Source organism: Macadamia integrifolia, unplaced genomic scaffold (assembly GCF_013358625.1).
Source record: "Macadamia integrifolia cultivar HAES 741 unplaced genomic scaffold, SCU_Mint_v3 scaffold99, whole genome shotgun sequence".
NCBI lineage: Eukaryota > Viridiplantae > Streptophyta > Magnoliopsida > Proteales > Proteaceae > Macadamia > Macadamia integrifolia.
Genome location: NW_024870611.1, coordinates 459,214 through 480,638, shown reverse-complemented (window position 1 = coordinate 480,638; position 21,425 = coordinate 459,214). Strand labels below are relative to the sequence as shown.

Below are 21,425 nucleotides of genomic sequence, written 5' to 3'. Positions count from 1 at the left end.
AACAAAGTATTAACTAAAAAAGGAAACAAATCATTGTCCAAATCTGATGAGAATCGACGGTTGTTGGACTCTTCTTCTTGAAGCTTCTTTCTTCCAAATTAAGTGGACCGCTGGTTGCTTCTAGAAGACTTAATAATAAAGCAAAACTGTAGACAGTAACCCGTGAACAATGTTTTCCTGTGGTCTTGGGCTGGTTGGATGGGGCCAAGGAGGGAGTTGGCTGGCCAAACGTTGGACCTGGTTCGATGGAAACAGCTGGTCCCTTCTCTTACAGGCTTGATCTACATCAACTTTCTCCCTCTTAGAAAAAACTCAACCTCAAATTTTGTGGAGCGTAAGGAGGATTCCCACGTGGTGCACATCCATCATCAAACCGTAGAAGAATTCAGGTAGCTCCTTAATCAGATGGATGTAGTCGTATACAACCTTGATGTAAGACTAGTTCACAGAGGACCTAATCCCGCTTTCCAGGTCCATCTAGTCCAAAAATGATGAACATCTCATCTCCCTTATCCCCAAATGCATATAGAGGCTTCTTGGACAAAAGGTCTCTGTTATAGTCCACCGCACTTCAGAAACTCCACCATCGTTAATGCCATTACCTTCGCCACCTTCTCATTTTCCCTCTTTATTGCTTGTTTCGCCATCTCTTATACCATCTTTGCCTTTGTGGCCGCATTTGGTTAAGTTGGGGATACCCAAAATAAGGTCATCGATTGCTGTGATTGATCATCCATTTGGTATTCCTGCTGTTGAGGAAACATCCATGTCTCCATTGAGTACAAGGATCTCTGGTATTTGTGCTCAAAGGTGCTGTTTTTGACTTTGTTTTTCCAAACTGTATGGGCAGCTTTTGCTTTTCTGTTGCTGTAGATTTCATTGTGGTTACAGGTTGGTTGAAATGATCAAGGAACTTGAGCTCTGAGCACCACCGCAGGACAGAAAACAAGAAAAATCAGAAGCCAAGCTAGGCTTTCCCCTCACAGCAGGGAAACCTCACAGAATGGTTTCAAGAATTAAACCCAAAAAGCAGGGAACAATGATGATGTAGAAAGATCTGACAAAAACCTTGAGGAACACAAAAGTAGACGACACGCTATGTCTGTTTCCTTGAGTTGATTTTCAACATCTTTTAAGTAGCCTATGAAGTGTTCAACGAAAAGCCCAACCGTTCCAAAAAAAAAAAAAAAAATGCATTTTAATAAAAAATATACCTGAATAGTGTTCGCATTCTCAACTGAGCACGCATTCTATGTTTTGAGAATGGGAATGCACATTCTCATTCTGAGAATGCAACCAAACACAGCGTTAGTTATCGAATTTCTCTTGAAATATGGTTTCTGAAGTCTGAGCCTATCACTGCAATTCTGGTTGTATTGGATTTCTGAACCTAGTAACCTTAGGCTCCTAGAAACCCATCACTGTGTATTGAGTGAAGGCATACCTACATTGCTGGATACTCCTTCTGAAGTTGGCATTGATGCAGTTACATACACTTGGTCAAATAGAGGAAACTAGGATTTTGTTTCTTTGTTAGGGTTATCTCTGTAGTTTAATAATTACTATTTTACTTCTGTTGGCTGTCGATAGTTCCATGAGAGATTAAAACTCTTTGTTTTAGATTTCGACTAGGATTTTCTTGTTACAAGCATTATATGTGTAACCTCATCAGTTGGATGAGATTGAATTGAATAGAATTTTGAGATTTTCGAGTCATAGTAGTGCTTGCATGAGACTAGTAGCAGACTAGTCGAGATCCTCTTTCTTCCCTCTTTACTTTTGGTTATTCCTCCTCTTCAGGTCAGTTTTCCCTTGATCTTTCCATTATATCTTTTTTGTTCCTTATTATTTTCTTCCTTTTCCTTTATACTTTTTTCCCCTAGGCGGGTGCTTTTTGTGATCACAATAAAGCGATGGCAGCCCCAGGCTCCCCAAAAACTCGCTGGATGCCTATACTCAGTTCGTTTTTGGTTTGAATCAATTGGACAATTGGACTTGAATGGACCAAAACCGGAAAAATCCGATAAATAGCCATGTGTTTTTAATAATGGTTTTATTTTTAATATATGAAAACCGAGACTAGACCGATAATAGACCAATATGGAACCGTTAAGAGAAATCAATAAGGGACTGAAACTGACCAGAACAATGGCTATCAGTTTCGGTTTGGATTTTATAGACAGATTAGTTATTGGTCTGGCCCAATATGTGCTAAAAACTGACAAGACCAGACTGAACTGAACTGATCTGAACTGACCGGTTGACACCCCTACTTTTAAGGCTGGTGTGTGTACAGAACTACATGAAACTGATTATTTTTGCACAGGAGTTAATTGCTGGATTTGACCAAGAAGCGGCTGCTGTAGTAATGGCACGTCTAGTTTCTTTCAAAATGGAATCCGAGGTAATGTAAATGAAATCCCAACTCTCTGTGATCTTTGAGTTGCTCTGCTACTTAAAGTTAACGCCCTCATGCTTGCTTATCAGTATTGGTTGGTGAAAAGTTTTTCAAATGAGGATCTGTATTTTCTTTCGGTATGTTGAGCCAATACTCAAGATAGATGAAAATAACAGTAATTGTGGAATTTAATGGTTAACTGGTAAAACTTTTAACTGTGTGTTGGAGGGGGTTAAGCAGAGGCTTATACATAAAACTTTCCTATTCTAGGAAAAAAAATCATATTGTATCAATATTTTGAAATTTTTAGAAGTTTTATTAAGCTTAAATAGAAGTGTGCTCCTGCTGTTCCAATAGGGGATAATTTTCAGAGAATCAGAAACCAAAGTACAAATAGAGATGTTAAACTTTTGTTCTGCATCGGGTTTAAAATTTCAGTTTCCTCATTTGGCCGACTGTAGGAATGGCAGGCAAAGTATTCCATATTTCTGCAATCTGAATAGAAGTCGGGGCAGTGGGAGCCAATGAACCTGAAGATAAAATGCTAGCAACCATGTCCTGCTTGGGTAGCCCTGAATTGTAGATGCTGTGGGCACTGAGAACATGAGAAAGGAGCCCCATTGGATGCCATGGGTCGAGCCAGAGGAATGGTAGAGGATCCGTCCCCGATACGAGAGGAGATAGCTGCAGAAGCATTGGTTCTAAAGGAGATGATCTTGCGTCACACCCATGAGGCACCAGACGGGATGCGCACCGTCCAAAATGTATCCAACTTGTGTAGATTTGAATAAACCCAATCCGCCCAAATGCTTTTTTTTTTGGGAAGGCAAACTGCGGCCCAACTAGAGGACGGAGGAATCGAGAGGATTCACACCCTTTCCAGAGGAAGCAAAAATGGATTTCAGCTTTGATATAGTGGACTTGGGCAACCATAAATTCCGAACCAATAGATGTAGGATTCATAGGAAGCTTGAAGGACTGATCTAATGAGCTATAAATGCCCAGCAAAAGATAAGAGCTTTCTTTTCCATAGCTGAAGGCGCTTTCTGATAAGATCCAACATAGGAGTGTAGTGATGGGCAGTGAGCCTCGCAGGAATTAAAGGCAGCACTGGATACTTGTCTGGAAGGGACCCCAAATCAAAACCAGTCTTCTCCAGGAAAGAGACCTTGACATCATCCGAAATCCCAGCCAAGAAGATGAGAGATTTCCTAGGACTGATGCAGAGGCCAGACAACATAGCAAAGTGGTCTAGGAATTGCATAATAGCATCCAATAAGGAACCATCCGCCTTGGAGAAAATCATCTAATCGTTAGCAAAAGCTAGATGTGTTAGCCTTATGGCCTTGCACTTAGGGATAGGGGTGATGAGATTCTGGTTCGAGGCAAATTGCAAGCTTCTAGAGATAACTTCCATAGCTAGACAAAAAATATACGGGGATAGAGGACATCCCTTGTCTAATTCCTGTAGAAGAGGAGAAATAACCGTGTGGACTTCCATTTACCGAAACTGAGAATTAGGGGGAAGCAATGAGTGAAATATCACATCATATCCTCCAGACAAGATTTTGAAAGCTATCTACTTTGATGTCACTTCCAAAGCCCAAACCCTGCATGACCTTCTCTCCCGCCCTGCCCCTAGCTCCCCAAAAAACTCACATCATATCCTCTTGGAATCTTCAGGTTGATCTCATCCAACCCACCTGATGGCTATTTTGATGGTTTCGGTGGCTGATCCTTTTTTGAATTTTGGATTATATTTTGCTTTTGATAGTGCTATTTTAGATCCCCCCGGGGTTGGCTTTCCTTGTTGGCTTAAGCCTCCCCCTTCTCTTCCCCCCTTGTAATCTTCCTTCCTTGGTAATGAATTATTATTCATCCAAAAAAAAAAAAAAATGCAGTGAAATATCTAATTTGTAAAGGTAGGGGAATCCCATCTTGCTGAGGACTGAAATAATGAAATCCCATCTTAGGGTATCAAAAGCTTTGTGGTATCAATCTTCATGAGCGTAGCAGGGGATGGCATTTTTTGTCGAATCCTCTAACAATCTCATGACAGAGGAGAATGCTATCCCCAATACTTCTTCCAGGAATGAAGTTGATTGTTGTTACTAACAAGAGAATCAATCACATTCTTTAAGCACTTGGCAAGGATCTTGGCAATGAACTTGTATTGGAAGTTGCATAAGGAGATCGGCCTGAAATCATTCATTTTGTCAGCTCCCTCTTTATTGGGGATGAGGTAGAGGAAGGTGTGACTGATACTCTTAATCTGACCCGGATTGAAAAAGAAGCTCTTAACAACTTTAATTAAATCCTTTATGATAATATCCCAAGCTGAATTGAAGAAACACATACTGAACCCATCAGGACCCTGCGCTTTGCTGGCTTTGTGGGAAAGAATAGCAACTGCAATCTACTCATCAGAGGGAATAGACCAAAGCATTTGTGTCACACCCTGTTTTCCCTAGCAAAGGTATGCGGCACTGGACACCTTACCGTATCCAGTCAGCCTGACTCCCCAGGATCAAAGACTAGGGAATGAATAACCATATTACCACAAACACTAGTACACTACAATCGTATGCATACACAGCCCACAATAGGTACATATGCTAGTGTCTTCTACATAATAAAATTATAATTTACAGTTACATGTGCTTCTCAATCCATCTCCAGAAATACTTACATGTGGATTAGAACATTAGTATAATATATTACATCAGAGTATACTTAATATGGCGGAATATTTACACAAAAAGAATTCCTGTATTATAAGCACTATCACTCAGCAGATCTAGCCTCCGAAGGCACAATCGTCGCAACCACAATTGGGTCCATGCTCTGACTTAGTCTCTAGGATGCCGGCCAAAAAGTCCAAAGCCACTCCCACAGGATCAATGCTATTAGTCGGAAAAATACTGGTCTTGTAATCTAAAAGTGAGTGAATAGAATGGGGTGAGCACTACATGCTCAGTGAGGGGGTGGGCGTAGGCAAGCAAACGCAGTAGAAATGATGCAATGCATGCTCCACACTTTATATGATGCTCATGGATTCATTTAATTACACTACTTCCTCATCCATTACTAAGTTTGTAGAAGGGGTATAGTGCTGTGCAACGTAGGTGGTATCCCCTTTCCCAGTACGTCGGGCTCCAAGGATACAAGCTAGTTGCAGGCAGGAGTCAGTCCCCCGACTAATCCCTATGTTAGTAACCCCGGCAGTCAAGTGCACAATACGTCGTACCCTGTTGCTATCAATCTCTAGGTACAATATGTCTTACCCTAGAAGTGTACTGTTGATTAGGCAGCCACGTGTTGGGATTAGTCAGTATCTCACCCCCTACTGAGAAGGGGTTGTAGCATTCGGGTTGTGATAAGTCCTAGCCCACAAACCTTCTATATGATGCATTTTCATTCATCAACCATTCACACAACATATAGAATAAATGTCGGGCACACACGTCCCACCTTACCTGTCTCACCTTTTTCAGCTTCCAGTTCACCAGTATCAGTTATAGATAAATAAAATGCTCATAACATTATGCATGGAAATCAAGCATAAATTAAAATTAAGAAACATTCCGTAAAAATAAGTCAAGCACCCTTCTCACCTTGATTTCCCAAATCACTTGTGCGATAGATTCCCAAATCGGATTTACATCGTCACCAATGATTTTGTTTCCTATTTACACAGTATGTGCATATATTCATTACCCAAATGGCTTTACTATTTCTATTTGTCTATTTTAATTAAAGCCCTAATTTCGGGGTTTTGATTGGGTCTTCACTGGCCAATTCTCTCTCACATCTGTACTGTTATCGGGGTCCATTTACCCAAGAAACATGTCAGTGGGCCCCACATCTGGAAAGGGTACCTTTTTGTCACATCAGCAGTCTTTCCATGACCCTCATCACAACCTTTTCCTCAGGAGGAACTAATTTTACTGAATGGTGTCAGTAGGCTCTACCCATGAGGAGGGAACCCACTAGCCACATCAGCAGCCATTATAGGTTCTGGACCCTCACCGGCAGGTCGGCAGGTCAGCTGGCAGCCACCGGCAGGTCGGTAGGTCAGCTGGGCAGCCACCAGCCGGCTGCTTGCACCTGCTGATGCCCCCCTTTTCTGCAGAATTCAATTCTGCCAAGGCCTATATGACCTGCTGCAAACCCAAAATTGGGTCTCTGGCAGTCCTGCTGGGTCTGTTATTGATTAAGGGGCTGTGTATGCCCAGGTGCACAGTACACTGACCCACTACTGGAACTCAGTTGACTGTACCTAGGGCTGGTACCTTCAAATCTGCAGAAATGATCAGATTTATCCCAGAGTCTGTAAATTCTGTAAAATTTGAGCTTTTCCTCTTCGAATTAATCATCTAATTAAGGCTGTAACCATAAAATTCAGTCCCTAAGATTGCCTACTGCTATCAATTTTAATCCAGCAGTCAATACTTGGGAAGAAATCAAGTCCAATCCATTCTTGAACTCAGTTTTAGAGCAATTAAAATTCTGCTTTTACTTGTTGCAGAATTCTAATCACATACAGCCTTAGTTCCAGTTCCTTTTTACTTGAATTATATCCCAATACTGAAAGCCCTTTGTTCCAGGGTTCCCAGGGATGGATTTCCTGTGAATTGGATCTCAGAACCCCTCCCAAAATTGGGGTTTCTTCTGCTGGGCAGCTTATCAATTCACAGGGACTTGATTAGAGGCTAATTAGCTTGGATTCCTAACCCTAACTACTAACCATGGTTTTAAGTATCTCCGATACCGATACGATACCCTCCGATACGTATCTTAAATTTAACCGACGATACGATACACATCGATACGATACATGAAATTTTTAAAATCCTTTCGTATCGATATATATCCTACAATACATACCGATATGCATTAATATACCACCAATGCACATCGATACGATACAATATGCCTCGATATGACTATGAAAATTATAAAATTGAGGTAAAATGTACGTTTCGGTATGTATTGGTACGTATCAGTGAGTATCGGTATGTATCGATCGGTACGTATCGATATATATTGGCACGTATCGGTGAGTATCGATATATATATATCGGTACGTATCGGTGAGTATCGATACGTATCGGTGAGTATCGGTATGTACCGATACAGTGTGCTATGGTCATATAATGGCCAAGATGGGTAATTTTTCAGAAAAACACGATTTTTTGAAGGGTTTTTGTTCCAAAGTTGCTGTCAGCCATATTTCTCTCTAACTAAAGTGGAAATCAAGATTGGGAACAAGAATTTTACATTTATGGGACAACTACAAACCTTGAATTCTTAGTACGATACCCTCAATTTAGTGTTTATGCATAATACATGTTATCAATAGCTTTTTTTAACAAATTCTTTATGCAAAAGTGTTTAAAAAAAAATGTTTCCTATCCATTTATGTGTGTATCTTTAGCGTATCTTAGTGTATCTCCGATACGATACGATACGATACTGTTCGATACGTATCTTAATTTTGGCCGATCGATACAGCGACCGATACCGATACTTTAATCCTTGCTACTAACCCTAATGAAATTCATCAAAATCTATTGTTATACGTGGCAGAATTCTCACCTGACTGAAGGCCTGTGCAATAGCTGTTTCAGATGCAGCAATTCTCTCCCGATTTCTTCCTCTTCCCTTCTTTCCTTCTCTTTTCTTCTTGTCTCCTTCTTCTTCTCCTTGCTGTAGTAGCAGAGAATTTCGATTAGGGGTGAGTATACTGCTGTTCTTAAGTTTATATAGTCCAGCCAAATCAGACCTAACGGTCTGTTTGACTAGGACCCTTATGAATAACCTATTATAACCAACTAGGTTATTAATTTATTAGTTTACTTATGCATCACTGCCCACTGAGGTATAAAGTGGGTTATGATCCCCAAACATACCTCTATCCATAGGAAAAATGTGGGGAATTGTACTGCAAAGGTGTGGGCCCCACCAGGCAAACTGGAAAAATTCTGGTTTCTGGCAGCCCCACCGGCCGGCCGGTTGGGACCTGCCGGTTACTGCCTTTTGACCCAATTTTGGGTCTGTTCTTGTCTGAGGTACACAGTTAGATATGGGTTGAAATTGTACCTTTGAGCCCATGATTCCTGATGAGTTCTCCAGTGATGCTGGTAGGCCAGGCATTGACAAGTAGGGTCATCTTAGCCCTCCAAGCATTCTACCATTGCCAACCATGTCAGTGTTGCCTTTCTTTCCTCTGCATCTTTGCCTGGACACAGAGTAAGTGTTAAAATTAAATTAGGGTGTTACAATTTGAGCCACATTGTCAGGGATAAATTTGTTGATAAGACCTTCGGGGTTGGAGACGGCCGGAGGAGAGGTAGGATTAAACAAGTGCATGAAGTGGTTCACAACCACCCCTTTTATCTCATCCACTTCGAGGACCTGAATCCCATCCGGAGTTGTGAGCTCGGGAATGGAATTGAAGTTGTTTTTGGCCTTCAAAGAGTGATGGAAATAAGAGGATATAGAGTCCCCTAGTTCCAACCAATTGATTTTAGAATTTTGCCTTACAAAGCTTTCCTTACGAGCCAAAAGGGTTAAAAGGTTTGCAGATTCAATTTTCTCTTCCTCATCCAGAGAGGAGTTCAGATGGTTAGACTGAAGCTGAATCTGAGTGGAAAAGAGTCTATTCCTGCAATCAATAACGAGAGGAGATGTTCCTGAAGGAGTTAGTATTCCAAAGCTTGAGGGCTTCTTTGACAATTCTGAATTTCCTAGCTAAAGCAATAAGGGGGTTGAGTAAGCTTGGACAAGCTTGAGCCAGACATTTTGAACAATGGATGGGAATTCGGGGTGGGATGGATTAAAAGGATATGGAACTAAGACCAGAAGTGGCGGGGGGGCTCAAAGGTGGCATGGGAGGAAGGGAAAGTAGAAAGCCAGGTTTCATTGACCAACATCCTATCAAGTTTACAAGCAATTCGGGAAGACCTCGTTCTTTTGTTATTCTAAGAGAATATAATACCGGACCATCGGAGATCATCAACGGCAAGGTCCTCAATGCATTCATTACAAGCATCAATTTTTGTATAATTCAGATGGCCCTTCCTTGTTTTTTATGAGAATGGCGGACCACATTAAAGTCCCCACCAAATGCCCCAAGGCGGAGAACCAACTTTGTTTGCAAGGTTGCGAAGATCATTCCAAAGGATATCCTTATTCTTTGGAACCATTCCCCGAATGGGCTCTTTTGTGCTAAGGTTGTATGGGACTTTGGCAGATCTAATGGCCCCCTACCTCCCTGGCTTAAGCTCATCTGGTTCAAGCATCATATTCCTTGGCAAAAGCTTCATGGCTTGGAGAGTATTCTCAAAATGCCTCTCTATGAAAGCTTTCCTTATCCAGAGAAGGATTCCAGTCTCCCCGGTTTGCTATCTATGCGGTTTTGAGCCCGAAAATATTGACCACCTCTTCTTCATATGCCCTATCTCCTCTATTTGGAAATTGCTCCTCTCCAAATGCTGGTCGACTAATAGAAGAATTCTTCCCTTCCAAAGGGAGTGGATCTAGATTGATATGACATTCCAAGGGAAGACCATTTGCGACTTTGTGGGCAAGCTTGCTTTGTGCACAACTATCAATCAAATATGGATGGAGAGAAATCATAGGAAATGGACCTCCAACTCTTGGCTGCTCGGAAAGATTTGGAGCTCCATCTTCTTTGATGTCAAAGCCAAGATCTCAAAAGTTTCTTCCACTTGTTCCCCATCCGCAAGAAATTGTCATATTGTTGCTTCCTGGGAGCTCTCCAGCTCTGTGATCAGGAACCCGGATTCTCCTTGAGATCTGTGGTTTTTTGCCTTTTCTTTATCTTCGCCCTCTCCTTCATTTGGGGCTTGTATGCATCTTCTTCTCCTTTTGTAATGAATTATTTATTCACCAAAAAAAAAAATTTCAGTTAAGGTTTATTTATTTTGATTCCTCCTGGCCATGGTTTTAAGTATCCTTATGTATCCTCCGATACTAACCGATACATATCGCATCTTTAAGGTACCGATACGATACAATACCTAAATTTTTTTTTGTATTAGTATATGTAAGAAACCTCATCCTGTATATACACTCAGTTGAATGAACTTGTCTCATCATACTTTGTTTTCCTTTTTATAAATGATATATTTTACATATTACTTATTTATAGTGTTTTATGCTCTAAAACTTGTTTCCACGTCAAAAGTTAGAAAAATAAATTTTACTGTATGATTATATTTTCAGCTATTTGTTTTGATGTTAAAATAATGTGACATTTAAAAATAAGAAGAAGAAAAGACGTTGGAAACTAAGAAAAACTTTAAACCTAAACCTTCGATGTAACACTTCATTTGCAAGGAAAATTATAAAGTGAAAGAAAGGGCCTCATGTGAAAGTTGCAGCAATTTTAGGTAAAATCACCAAGATCAAAGTCGAAAAATATTTTGGTTTGACAGTGACTGAATTCAGGATCAAAATCAAGATTTTATTCCTTGGCATCAACAATTTAGATATATAGATTTTCAGTATCTATTCTCAGCAACTGTTTTTAAGCACCTAGGTGCTGAGGGCTGTGTCACTTGCCTAGATGGTGAGGTTTAAGCTGTGAGGCTTGCACAAATGCCTCACGGCATGGCTTTAATTTTGTAATTAATGGAGAAAATTTTCACATTCCTGTCAGGAAAGGACAACACACCTTGTTTGTGACATGGAAGGATGATGTAGCAATTCGAACTGTGGGTTATTTGGAGAATGGTCTGGATTAACAATGCCAAATTTCAGACTCAAATTCAGACATAGACCCTCCCATGTATGTCCATTCTCCCCCAACTACTGTGCTTCCTTTTCGTAGTCCTGGATTTTCTACTGCTCTCCTTTTTCACTTGACTGACACATGACATGTGAGCAAGTGACATTTGGTTCTACTTCTACCTGTCCACAGAATTTGGGTCCCATCCTATCTTTCACATAACATAGATTTCGGCCACTTGGAAAAACCCTTCTAGGCAGCCTACGTGGAAAAACTCTCCCCATAAATAAAATGCATTACGTTCATATAAGATGGCTGAAGTGTCTTCTCAAATGACATAGCAGATATATGGGCCACCTGGAAAAATCCTTAGGGAGCCCACCTGGAAACTGATACATAAAATATATCACATTCATGTAAGATGGCTGAAGGGTGGACCTCGGCGCTACGGTAAGGTTGCTCCATTGCGACCTAGTGGTCACGGATTCGAGTCGGGAAACAGCCTCTCCGTGAAGCAGGGGAAGGCTGCGTACATTATAACCCTCCCCAGAACCCCACAGTGGCAGGAGCCTTGTGTGCTAGGTATGCCCTTTTTCATGTAAGATGATTGAAGTGCTTTCTCAAATTTCATGGTGTGAGCCCAAGAGTTTATTTTTCTGATTTTGATTGATTTTAAGGAATCTATCTTCATGCTTTGTCATGTTAACAAAAATGTTTGTAGCTATGACCAAAGTCTATTGAAATTTTGTATGAATGTGGTCTGCTTTTTGCTAGATTTGTAAATAACCGTGAAGCAATTCAAAGTTGTTAATTAGGACTTGGATGTGGAGATATGTGATTAAGATGTACTATTGTATAATTTTGTAAGTGAAAATAGGTGGTTATGCCTACATTAGTAAATTTTTGCACTCGTATAGCTCTACCAATGTCACAAACTTATCATGGATCATGACCTAAAGGGATTAAACTGATGTGCAGAAACTTCTGGATGAAACCTTTTGAGTCCTGCAAATTTTATGAATATTTTTTGGGAAGTTCTTTGATCATTCTGAAAGAAAATTGTTGACCTCTCTTTTTGAAATACGTTTCTGTGAAACCACCACATTTCAAAGGAGAAGTTTATGCAAATCTAAAAGTTGGATTTAAATTATTCATTTGATGGTGAACTAGCTTAAGAGATACTCCCCCATTCCTGGGGCCAAAAAAGGTTAAATAGATAAGTCGAATGGAATCTAGATTGAGTTTTTTGTAGTCTTCAACTTTGCAATTCCTTACTGTGACCGTGATCCTGGTGCTCTTTATAAACTAAAATATGTGATTGCCTAGCAGGCGGAGTTTGATCCTATCAGGTGGCTAGATAGATCATTGATACGACTATGTTCGAGGTTTGGTGATTACCAGAAAGATAGTCCATCTTCTTTCAGCTTATCTCCCCGGTTGTCAATATTTCCGCAATTTATCTTTCATTTGCGGCGTTCTCAATTTGTTCAGGTATCTTACTGTGTTACTTTCTTTGTCTTCCTAATTGGTCTGGTTTTAAAAGTGGTATAATGCTTATTGTAAATCTTACAAGTATTAATGTGCTTGTTCCATTTGCTGCAGGTCTTTAACAATAGCCCAGATGAAACCGCTTATTTCAGAATGATCCTAAACAGGGAGAATGTTGCGAATTCAGTTGTTATGATTCAGCCCTCATTAATATCTTACTCCTTCCATTTGGGTCCAGAACCAGTGCTCCTTGATGTGGCTGCAATTGCTGCTGACAGGATCCTACTTTTGGATGCCTATTTTACTGTTGTTGTGTTTCATGGGGCGACTATTGCTCAGTGGCGAATTGCTGGATACCAAAATCAGAAAGAACATGAGGTAATTATTTATTCCACAGCATGGTGGACTTCTCTACTTATTTAGCCAATTCATTTTTCGGGTGTGACCATGCTTTAAGTGTTCTTGTTAATAAGAAATGTAACAATAGACAAACCTAACACCCAGCAACCACCACAAGAGAGAAGAGAGAAGAAGAGAGGAAAAAGAGAAGAAGAAGAAGAGATGAACCGAGACTGCTAGTTCACAGAATCGTGACTAGCAGTCTCCCTTGCCTTTATTATTTATAGCTAAAACAAGTACAATCAAAATAGGAAACTAAAACCTATAGAGATCTACCCAAAATAGAAACAAGACAAACTACGTAAGTTAAAAAGTAAAACGAATATAAAATCCTTTACTAAGAGGCAAGAGAAAAACGTGGGAGCCAAGGCATCCCACCGACCCACACACACATGTGCCTTTTGTGCCCCCACGGTACAAAGGGTCCATGTAACCACTTTAATACTCCCGCTCAAGCTGGAGCATACAAATCACTATGCTCAGCTTGGAACATCCTTTTCAGAACACAGGACCAAACAAGGATTTGTTAAATATCTCCAAGTTGGTCAGTGGAAGCAACAAACGGAGTGACGATCAACTTTTTCATAATAACATTACCACAAAATCACAGTCCACTTCAATGTGCTTAGTTCTCTCATGAAACACATGATTAATTGCAATATAGATCGTCGCCTGATTATCACAGAACATCTTCATAGGTTGATTGATCAGAGAACCCAACTCATAAAGTAATGACGTCAACCACATCAACTCAGCAACAGTATGAGCCATGGCTCGATACTCAGTTTCTGCACTGGACCTAGCAATAGTAGGTTGTTTCTTACGTCGCCAAGTAACAAGATTACCACCCACAAATGTGCAATACTCGGTGGTTGATCTCTTGTCACCATCAGCACCAGCCCAATCAGCATCAAATAAGCCAACCAAATCAACACTATGATGGGGACGATAGATGAGCCCTTTCCCTGGAGCTCCTTTCAAAAACTTCAAAGATATGACAGATTGCCTCCCAATGTATCTTCTTTGGAGATTGCATGTATTGACTAACCACTCCAACAACAAATGATATGTCTGGTCTAGTGACAATGAGGTAAATAAGTTTTCCCACTAATCTCCTATACCAGTGTTTGTCTTCAAAGTCTTCACCATTAGTAGCCCTAAACTCTTGGTGAGGATCTATAGGGGTATCAATTGGTTTGGAAGCTAACAACCCTGTATAAGATAAAAGATCAAGTACATATTTCCTTTGGGATAAGCTAATCCCTTTCTTACTCCGAAGAACTTCAATGCTAAGAAAGTACCGGAGGAGACCCAAGTCCTTCATTTAGAAATGCTGATGAATGTAAGATTTAACTTTAGTAATAATGGCTTCATCATTGCCGGATATAATAATATCATCCACATAAACAACAAAAACAACAATCTTGAACTTTTTGTTCCGAACAAACACCGAGTGATTTGAGTAGCATTGTGAGAACTTGCAACGAAGAACAATAGAGCCAAATTTGTCAAACCACGCATGTGGTGACTGCTTCAACCCAAAGATGGCCTTGGGAAGTTTGCATGCTCTACTAGAATTCTCCCCCTAAGTGCCATACCCTGGAGGTTGCTCCATATAAACTTCTTCTTGATGATCGCCATGTAGAAAAGCATTTTTGATATCCATTTGATAGAGATGCCAATCTAGATTGACAGCAAAAGAAATAAGAACATGAACGAAGTTTAACCGTGCCACCGGAGAGAAGGTTTCAAAGTAGTCCACACCATAGGTTTGAGTATATCCTTTGGTGACTAACCGCGCTTTAAAACGCTCAATAGAACCATCAGGATTTTAAAACACTCAATAGAACCATCAGGATTATACTTGATGGTGTACACCCATCAACAACACAGCAAGCTGTATGGTCTAATCCTAGTTATAGGTCCTTCGTCCATTAGTCGGTATTCCATTAGTAGTTCATGAAGTGAACGAGTTCAGGAGGGCTCCTTCACGGAGTTAGTGAGGCACACAAGATCCTTACCAGGAGGTAGATCCACAAGTGTCCATGTCTGACGAGATAACAGAGCATCCATTTCTTTTTCCATAGCTACTTTCCACCCAGGATGAGACAAGGCCTTATGATGAGACTTAGGAACAGATTTAGTAGACAAAGAAAAAGCAAGATTGTGGAAAGAAGATGGAAGATGAGAAATGGACACATAACTATCAATAGGATAAGCTGCAAAGGATTTCTGAGTACAAGAACGCATACCTTTCCGAAGGGCAATGGGTTGGTCAGAGGGACCTGCAGTACTAGGATCAGGCTATCGGTGGGTAGAGTAGGACTGGTAGTAGAGGATGGCGACACAATCTTTCAATGCTGCTGATACATCTTTAGAGGGAGAGTAGGCTCATCGGCAAGAGAGACAGGAACCGGAATAGGTGGTTTAGTAGGAGGAGCTGCAGGAAAATTTAGTGATGGAATAGAAGTAGAATAATAAGCTATACTCTCAAAGAAAGTAACTTCAACATTGACAAATTGGCGATGAGAAATAGGGTCATAAGTTATAACACTTGCACCTTTTTTGCGTTCAAGATTAACCAAGAAACAAACATTTAACATCCTGAGGGGATAATTTATCAACCTGTGGTTGTAAACTATTAACAAAACACAACCAAAAACATGAGGAGGAAGACTAAACAAAGATGCATGGGATATAAAATAGAAAACAGGGTATGATTATCCACTACAAACGAGGGCATGCGATCAATAAGGTAAGAAGCAGTAAGAACTGCATCACACTATTCATCCAAAAAAAAAAAGAACTGCATCACACTAAAACTGTTTAGGAACATGCATGTGGATCATAATGGATAGGGCAACTTCCAACAAGTGTTTATTTTTCCGCTCAACAACTCCATTTTGTTGAAGAGTATATGAGCAACTAGTTTTATGAATCATGCCATTAGATCAACAAAACTCAGAGATTTATTGCTGAGTATATTCAAGTGCATTGTCAGACGAAAATTTTTTAATTGACACATGAAACTAAGTTTTATATCATGATAAAAGTTTTTGAACACAAAGAAATTGTGACCAATCTTTTAACAAATAGACCCAAGTCAAACGAGAATAGTCATCAACAAAACTAACAAAGTACGAAAAACCTAATCTATTACTTGCCCGACAGGGACTCCAAATATCTGAATGAACTAACAAAAATAAAGAACTATGAGCCACACTACGAGCAAGAAACATGGAGCGATGATGCTTTCTAAGTTCACAAGCCTCACACTCAATACGAGAAAGAGAGCAACAACTGGGAACCATCAGTTGAAGGTTATTAGATAAGTAGGGATGCCCAAGATAGAAGTGCCAATGAAGAGGAGATCCAACTAGTAGTTGTAGCTGTAGTAGTAGTCGGACCAGTGCCATCCAAATAATACAAGCTAGCCCGCTCAAGCCCTCCACCAATTGTCCTCCTGGTCTGAAGGTCCTGAAAGACACAACAATAAGAGGGAAAAAATGTTGAGTACAATTGAAAGATTTAGTAAGTTGAGTGGTAGATAGAAGACTTAAGGGCAACTTAGGAACATGGAGAACAAGGGACAAATTCATAGATGAGGTAGGAGAGACCACACCATGACCTGTTACTTGAGTAGAAGAACCATCAGCAAGAATAACAGGAGAAGAATTAGAAATTTTAGAAATGGAGGAAAATAAGTCAGGCTTACCCGTCATATGGTAGGAAGCACCGTAATCAATAATTCATGGCATGGGAGAAGTAGAGGTAAGAAGGGCAGATTTACTTGTGTGGGCTTAAGTGGTTGTGGAAGTGGACGCTGATGCAGACTCAAGCTGTTGGACACACTTGAGTAGTTGATTAAATTCATCGCAAGGCAAAGTACAAGTAGAAGAAACGCCTGGTGCAGATGCAAGTGTGGTGTCTCCATAATTACCACGCTCAGAATCAATAGTGACAGTATTGGCTAACTTATTAGCCCACTCCAGCCGACCATGTTTTGCCCAACATGTTTCCACAGTATGATTTGGCTTATCACAATAGCTGCATTGACGAGAGGACTTGTCAACTGGATGTCCTCCTGTACCACGGCCAAATTGGGAGGATTTGACTAACTTATTAGCCCACTCCGGCCGACCATGTTTTGTCCCTCCTTTCAACTGTCAAAACTATTAACTTTTGCTTTCAACTGATCTCTGTCAATATGACCATCTAGATAAATGTTTTTTTTCCCTATAGATTTTCGACAGAATTATTAACATTTCTGACTTGACTTTCTAAACTAGCATCTCCTATAGTGCGCCTTGTACCTAACATAACTCCTAAGAAAATTTCTGCTGTATGCCAAATGCTTCCTCTAGTATTTTTCTCCTTAAAGAATACATAAAATGAAATGTCTTCTTCCAATGTGATTTATTTGTTTCAACCCTGAGATGTTCGGAAATTTAGTACTTGTATTGATATCTGGAGGTGCTTTAACTTACAGGTGTTTGCCCAGTTGCTGAGAGCTCCTCGTGATGATGCAGAATTGATAATCAGGGAACGTTTTCCAGTGCCTCGCTTGGTCATTTGTGATCAACATGGCTCTCAGGTCATTTCATCAACCTACTGTCATTCCAATAGAAGTTCTATTTTTCCAAAATGATCTTATGTGGTTAATCTTCCTCAATGTTTATGGTTGAGGAGAATGATATGGCCCATGCTATTGTGGAATGGAAGAGCTGTATTTGTGTAGCCAGTCAGTGATTGGAGTGATGTTTAGTTGACTTGAGGAAATCTTCATCATTTTTGCCAATTAAGCATTCTCTGTACAAACATGATGTTGTCTTAGATGCCTCGAAAGACAGTAAAAACCTTAAATTTTAATAGATGCCTCCAAAGACATTAAAACCCTACGATTTTAATCATGAAGATGTTCCTGTAACATTTTCCTAGAAATTTTCATTACTCAAGCACCTTAAATGATTGAAGTGGATATTTGGAAATATCTGTCTGGCACAAGCCCGCCCTTCATGAGTAAATCTTTGCTTCACAATTGGTGAAAACCTTGGAAGAGGTGTCCAGATGCTTGTATGGAAGTGGTTGGACAGATAAAAGTTTCAGGAAAGCTTATGTAGCATTCTGTAACAAGGTCCTCCAAGAGTTCGCAATCGGTTGCCACTGATTCCGATCCGATTCTGTTATGAATTGGCCAGAGTTGGGGTGAATCGGTACCTTAAACCCTAAAATCGGATATAAGTGACCCTAAAATAAACCTCCGTACCATTCTGGATTGGCTGGCATTGGGACCGGCCGCAGCCAATTCCAATCCGATCCAATTCCTCAAACCCTGTTATGTAATGGAGCTGTTCTAAGAAAGTTATGCAATTTCCCCAAGGGTGGTCTCTGCAGGAGAATTTCTGAGGTCAGATGAGTATTGAAAGTTATCTTGGTGAAGCTGATTCCTGAGTTGCATGAATCTAAGGTTATCATTTGTCATTAGTACTGTTGTACTAGAGTCTGCATCAAGTTTTATCATTTTACGCTGAGTTGAACTTATCTTTGTACCGTTGCATATTTTTTAAGTAAATCATCGTTGTTTACTTGATGAGAATTGTTATGTTAATGTACTTAATTACATCATAGAGGAATCAAATGATGGAACTATTTCGATAACCAACAATCAGATTCTATTTAGATGCATGTATTAAATGAGAAGGTGAAGGTGATGGGTTGCACATTGTGTCATGGTTGAAACCCCTTTTAAGAGGGACACAAATTTTTGTTCTCAGAGTGGAGGAAAATCATTAGATCCAATTCCTAAGGGAGAAAAGAGAGATGCTTGGGTCTGTGGACTTTGTGAAATTAAACTTTGATGGATCTTCTCTGGCAATCTGGGCCTGTCCTAGGTGGGTGGAGCTATCAGATTCAGCAAAGGGATCATTCTAAGGGCATACTTTGGGCCTATTGGTGTGGGGATTCTTTCATGGATGAATTGTTTTCATTCTGGATGGGACTAGAATTTGTTGCTTGGGGGAAGGTTTTCACAATTGTTAGTGGAGGGAGATTCAGCCGCAATCATAGATTGGATGCAGTCCAAAAATGAAGGGCCTTGAAGATTTGCGCATAAAATTTGTTGCTTCTGAAAGTGAATTGCTCATTCAGTTGGATACTGAGGATAGCTAATGGTGTTGCTGATTTGTTGGCTAGGTAAGGGGGTTGATAGGCTGAGATGGTGGTTGGGGACTTTGCCCCTTGATCTGGGTGGGTGTTATTGATTTATCTTTGCGCATCAATAAATTTTTTTATTTATTCTTATAAAAAATATCGAATCTCAATTTGTCTGCTGTTGGAACCTTAAATGATTCATCTACAAAAATATTTTACAGGCCTTGTATTTCAAAGCAAAAGGAAATTATGGAGGTTCAGAAGTAACAAAAATTAGTATTAGTGAAATGTGACAGGAAAATTTAGAGAACAGTTTCCAATTTAGCTTTTTGGATGTTGTTTGCGAGAAACTAGTGTTATTATCATTCATGTAACAAGTACATGACCCCCATGTTAGCGGACATCTTTTACTTTGTGATGTAGCTGAGCTCTGATAGTGCTTTCTCTTCAAATAGGATAGGTAAAATACCAGAATTCGCAGTTTTTGGATATCCACATGAGCCACTAAATCACGTTTTTGAACTATTCCTAATTTTCATTCTCGTTCCAGATTGAGATGTATTCGCTATGTTTTTTCTTGTGATCTTATGACTTAATGCAGGCCCGCTTTCTGTTGGCAAAATTGAATCCCTCGGCCACATACAGCTCCAGTTCTGCTCCACCAGGAGGGGATGTCATCTTCACTGATGATGTCAGCTTCGAAGTATTCTTGGATCATCTCCAAAGGCTGGCAGTTCAACAATAATTTTGGGTAGAACAAGGCGGCCTCCTATTCTGTTCTGTAAAATTTCATCGTAATTCCTTGTACAGTAAGTGGAGAATCATCCTACTTGCTTTGCCAGCACTCTATAATTTTCGTAATTCCTCTTCTAGTGTAGTTATGGGCTTCATTGTTTGTGCAAAGGCTTGTTTTTGTTGGAAACGTACGTCCTCTATTCTCAATATTAATTTTTTTCCCCTTTAATTATTAGTTATTCAGTTCCATAATTTTTTTTTTTTATGGAAAGGAAAAATATATAACTAATTATAACAGCCGTACATTTGAGTTCAAAGTAATATGACTAATAGGGGAATGTGTAATTATAGAAGTAGCAGCTAAATGTTTGACAAAAAGCACCTCCATGTTAGGCCTGAGCATAAACACAATAAGTAGGAAAAATGATAAAGGCCATGAGGTGGTATTAGAGTATTTACGGAACCGTTCCAAGTCCTCATCATCACTCCAAACTTCTTCAATTTTCCATCTCTTCTCTTTGGCAAGGTTTAGTCCAAGTAGGATAGCCCTTGTGCTGGCTTCTGTGTGGTTTCCTGCCATCACATGATTTGCCATAAATGAGATACAATTACCTTAGTACAAAATACAGTTAGCCCACCCAAAAATATTCATGTTCTTATCGGGATAGGTGGAGCATACCATAAGTAGCTTGGTGGTTGGGGATGGGGGGATGGGCAGGGTTGCAAATTTCCTGTGGGGGTTCCCTTTCATGGGTGATAATCTCACTACTACTCTTGCAATAAATTTTTAATGACCCCATGGGGTTAGGTTTTTCATTTGCGAAAACAACTTTATTTCTGTGGGACCATATGAAATAGCACCTAGTGATAAAAGTAACGAAAAAAAGACATCAGTTTGGGGGGAGGGATAAGATCAGAATTAAACAGATTCAAGATGAGACTTTTAAAAGAAGGGAAAGAGAGATTCTCAGTTCTTAGTCCCAGAGGACTGGCTATCCAGATTCTTTTGCTGAATTCCCAAGAGATGAAAATGTGCCAGGTTGATTCATGATAGTTATGACAAAATCCGCAAGTGGGATCTAATGCCATCCATCTCTCTAGAAGATCTTTGGTTGGAATTCCTCCAACAGCTAGCCTCAAGGAAAAAAAAAAAAATTTTTAAATTTCAGATGTAGGTTCAGTTTCCAAAAGAATCGCCACTAGTGTGAGCAAAGAGTAGAGCAAGAACATCTGTAGAGTTTCCATGATGGTTAGATAAGGAACCATTTTTCAGAAATTTTACTACTAATCTAACAGTAAGTTTCCCTGATTGAGATAAAGGGAACCGCCACAGATCATTATTTGATTGAATTGGTATTTGTAAAATATTATTAACCACTGATGGGGGAAGTGTTGTAGACACAACAAGCTTGTATTCCACTTATCTCCCAAGAGGGCGTCACTAACTTTGACAATATGAGAGGAGATGTGATTCGAGTTGGCAATGGTTGATAGGGTGAA

At 39.9% G+C, this 21,425-nt stretch overlaps 1 protein-coding gene across 2 annotated transcripts in view; it reads left to right on the top strand.

Moving 5' to 3' along the window:
- LOC122070737 (protein transport protein SEC23) overlaps window positions 1-20,160 on the top strand; it is a 94,186-nt gene extending 74,026 nt beyond the window's left edge. Inside the window, exons 8-12 of one of the 2 annotated variants that reach the window (XM_042634942.1) lie at window positions 2,327-2,404; window positions 12,483-12,644; window positions 12,756-13,019; window positions 17,530-17,634; window positions 19,792-20,160. In XM_042634942.1, coding sequence (XP_042490876.1) covers window positions 2,327-2,404; window positions 12,483-12,644; window positions 12,756-13,019; window positions 17,530-17,634; window positions 19,792-19,935 — 753 coding nt within the window. In that variant the 3' untranslated portion in view covers window positions 19,936-20,160. The remainder of the gene's footprint in view (window positions 1-2,326; window positions 2,405-12,482; window positions 12,645-12,755; window positions 13,020-17,529; window positions 17,635-19,791) is intronic. The other variant, XM_042634943.1, reaches the window with a different exon arrangement.
- The last annotated feature ends 1,265 nt before the right edge of the window (window positions 20,161-21,425 follow it).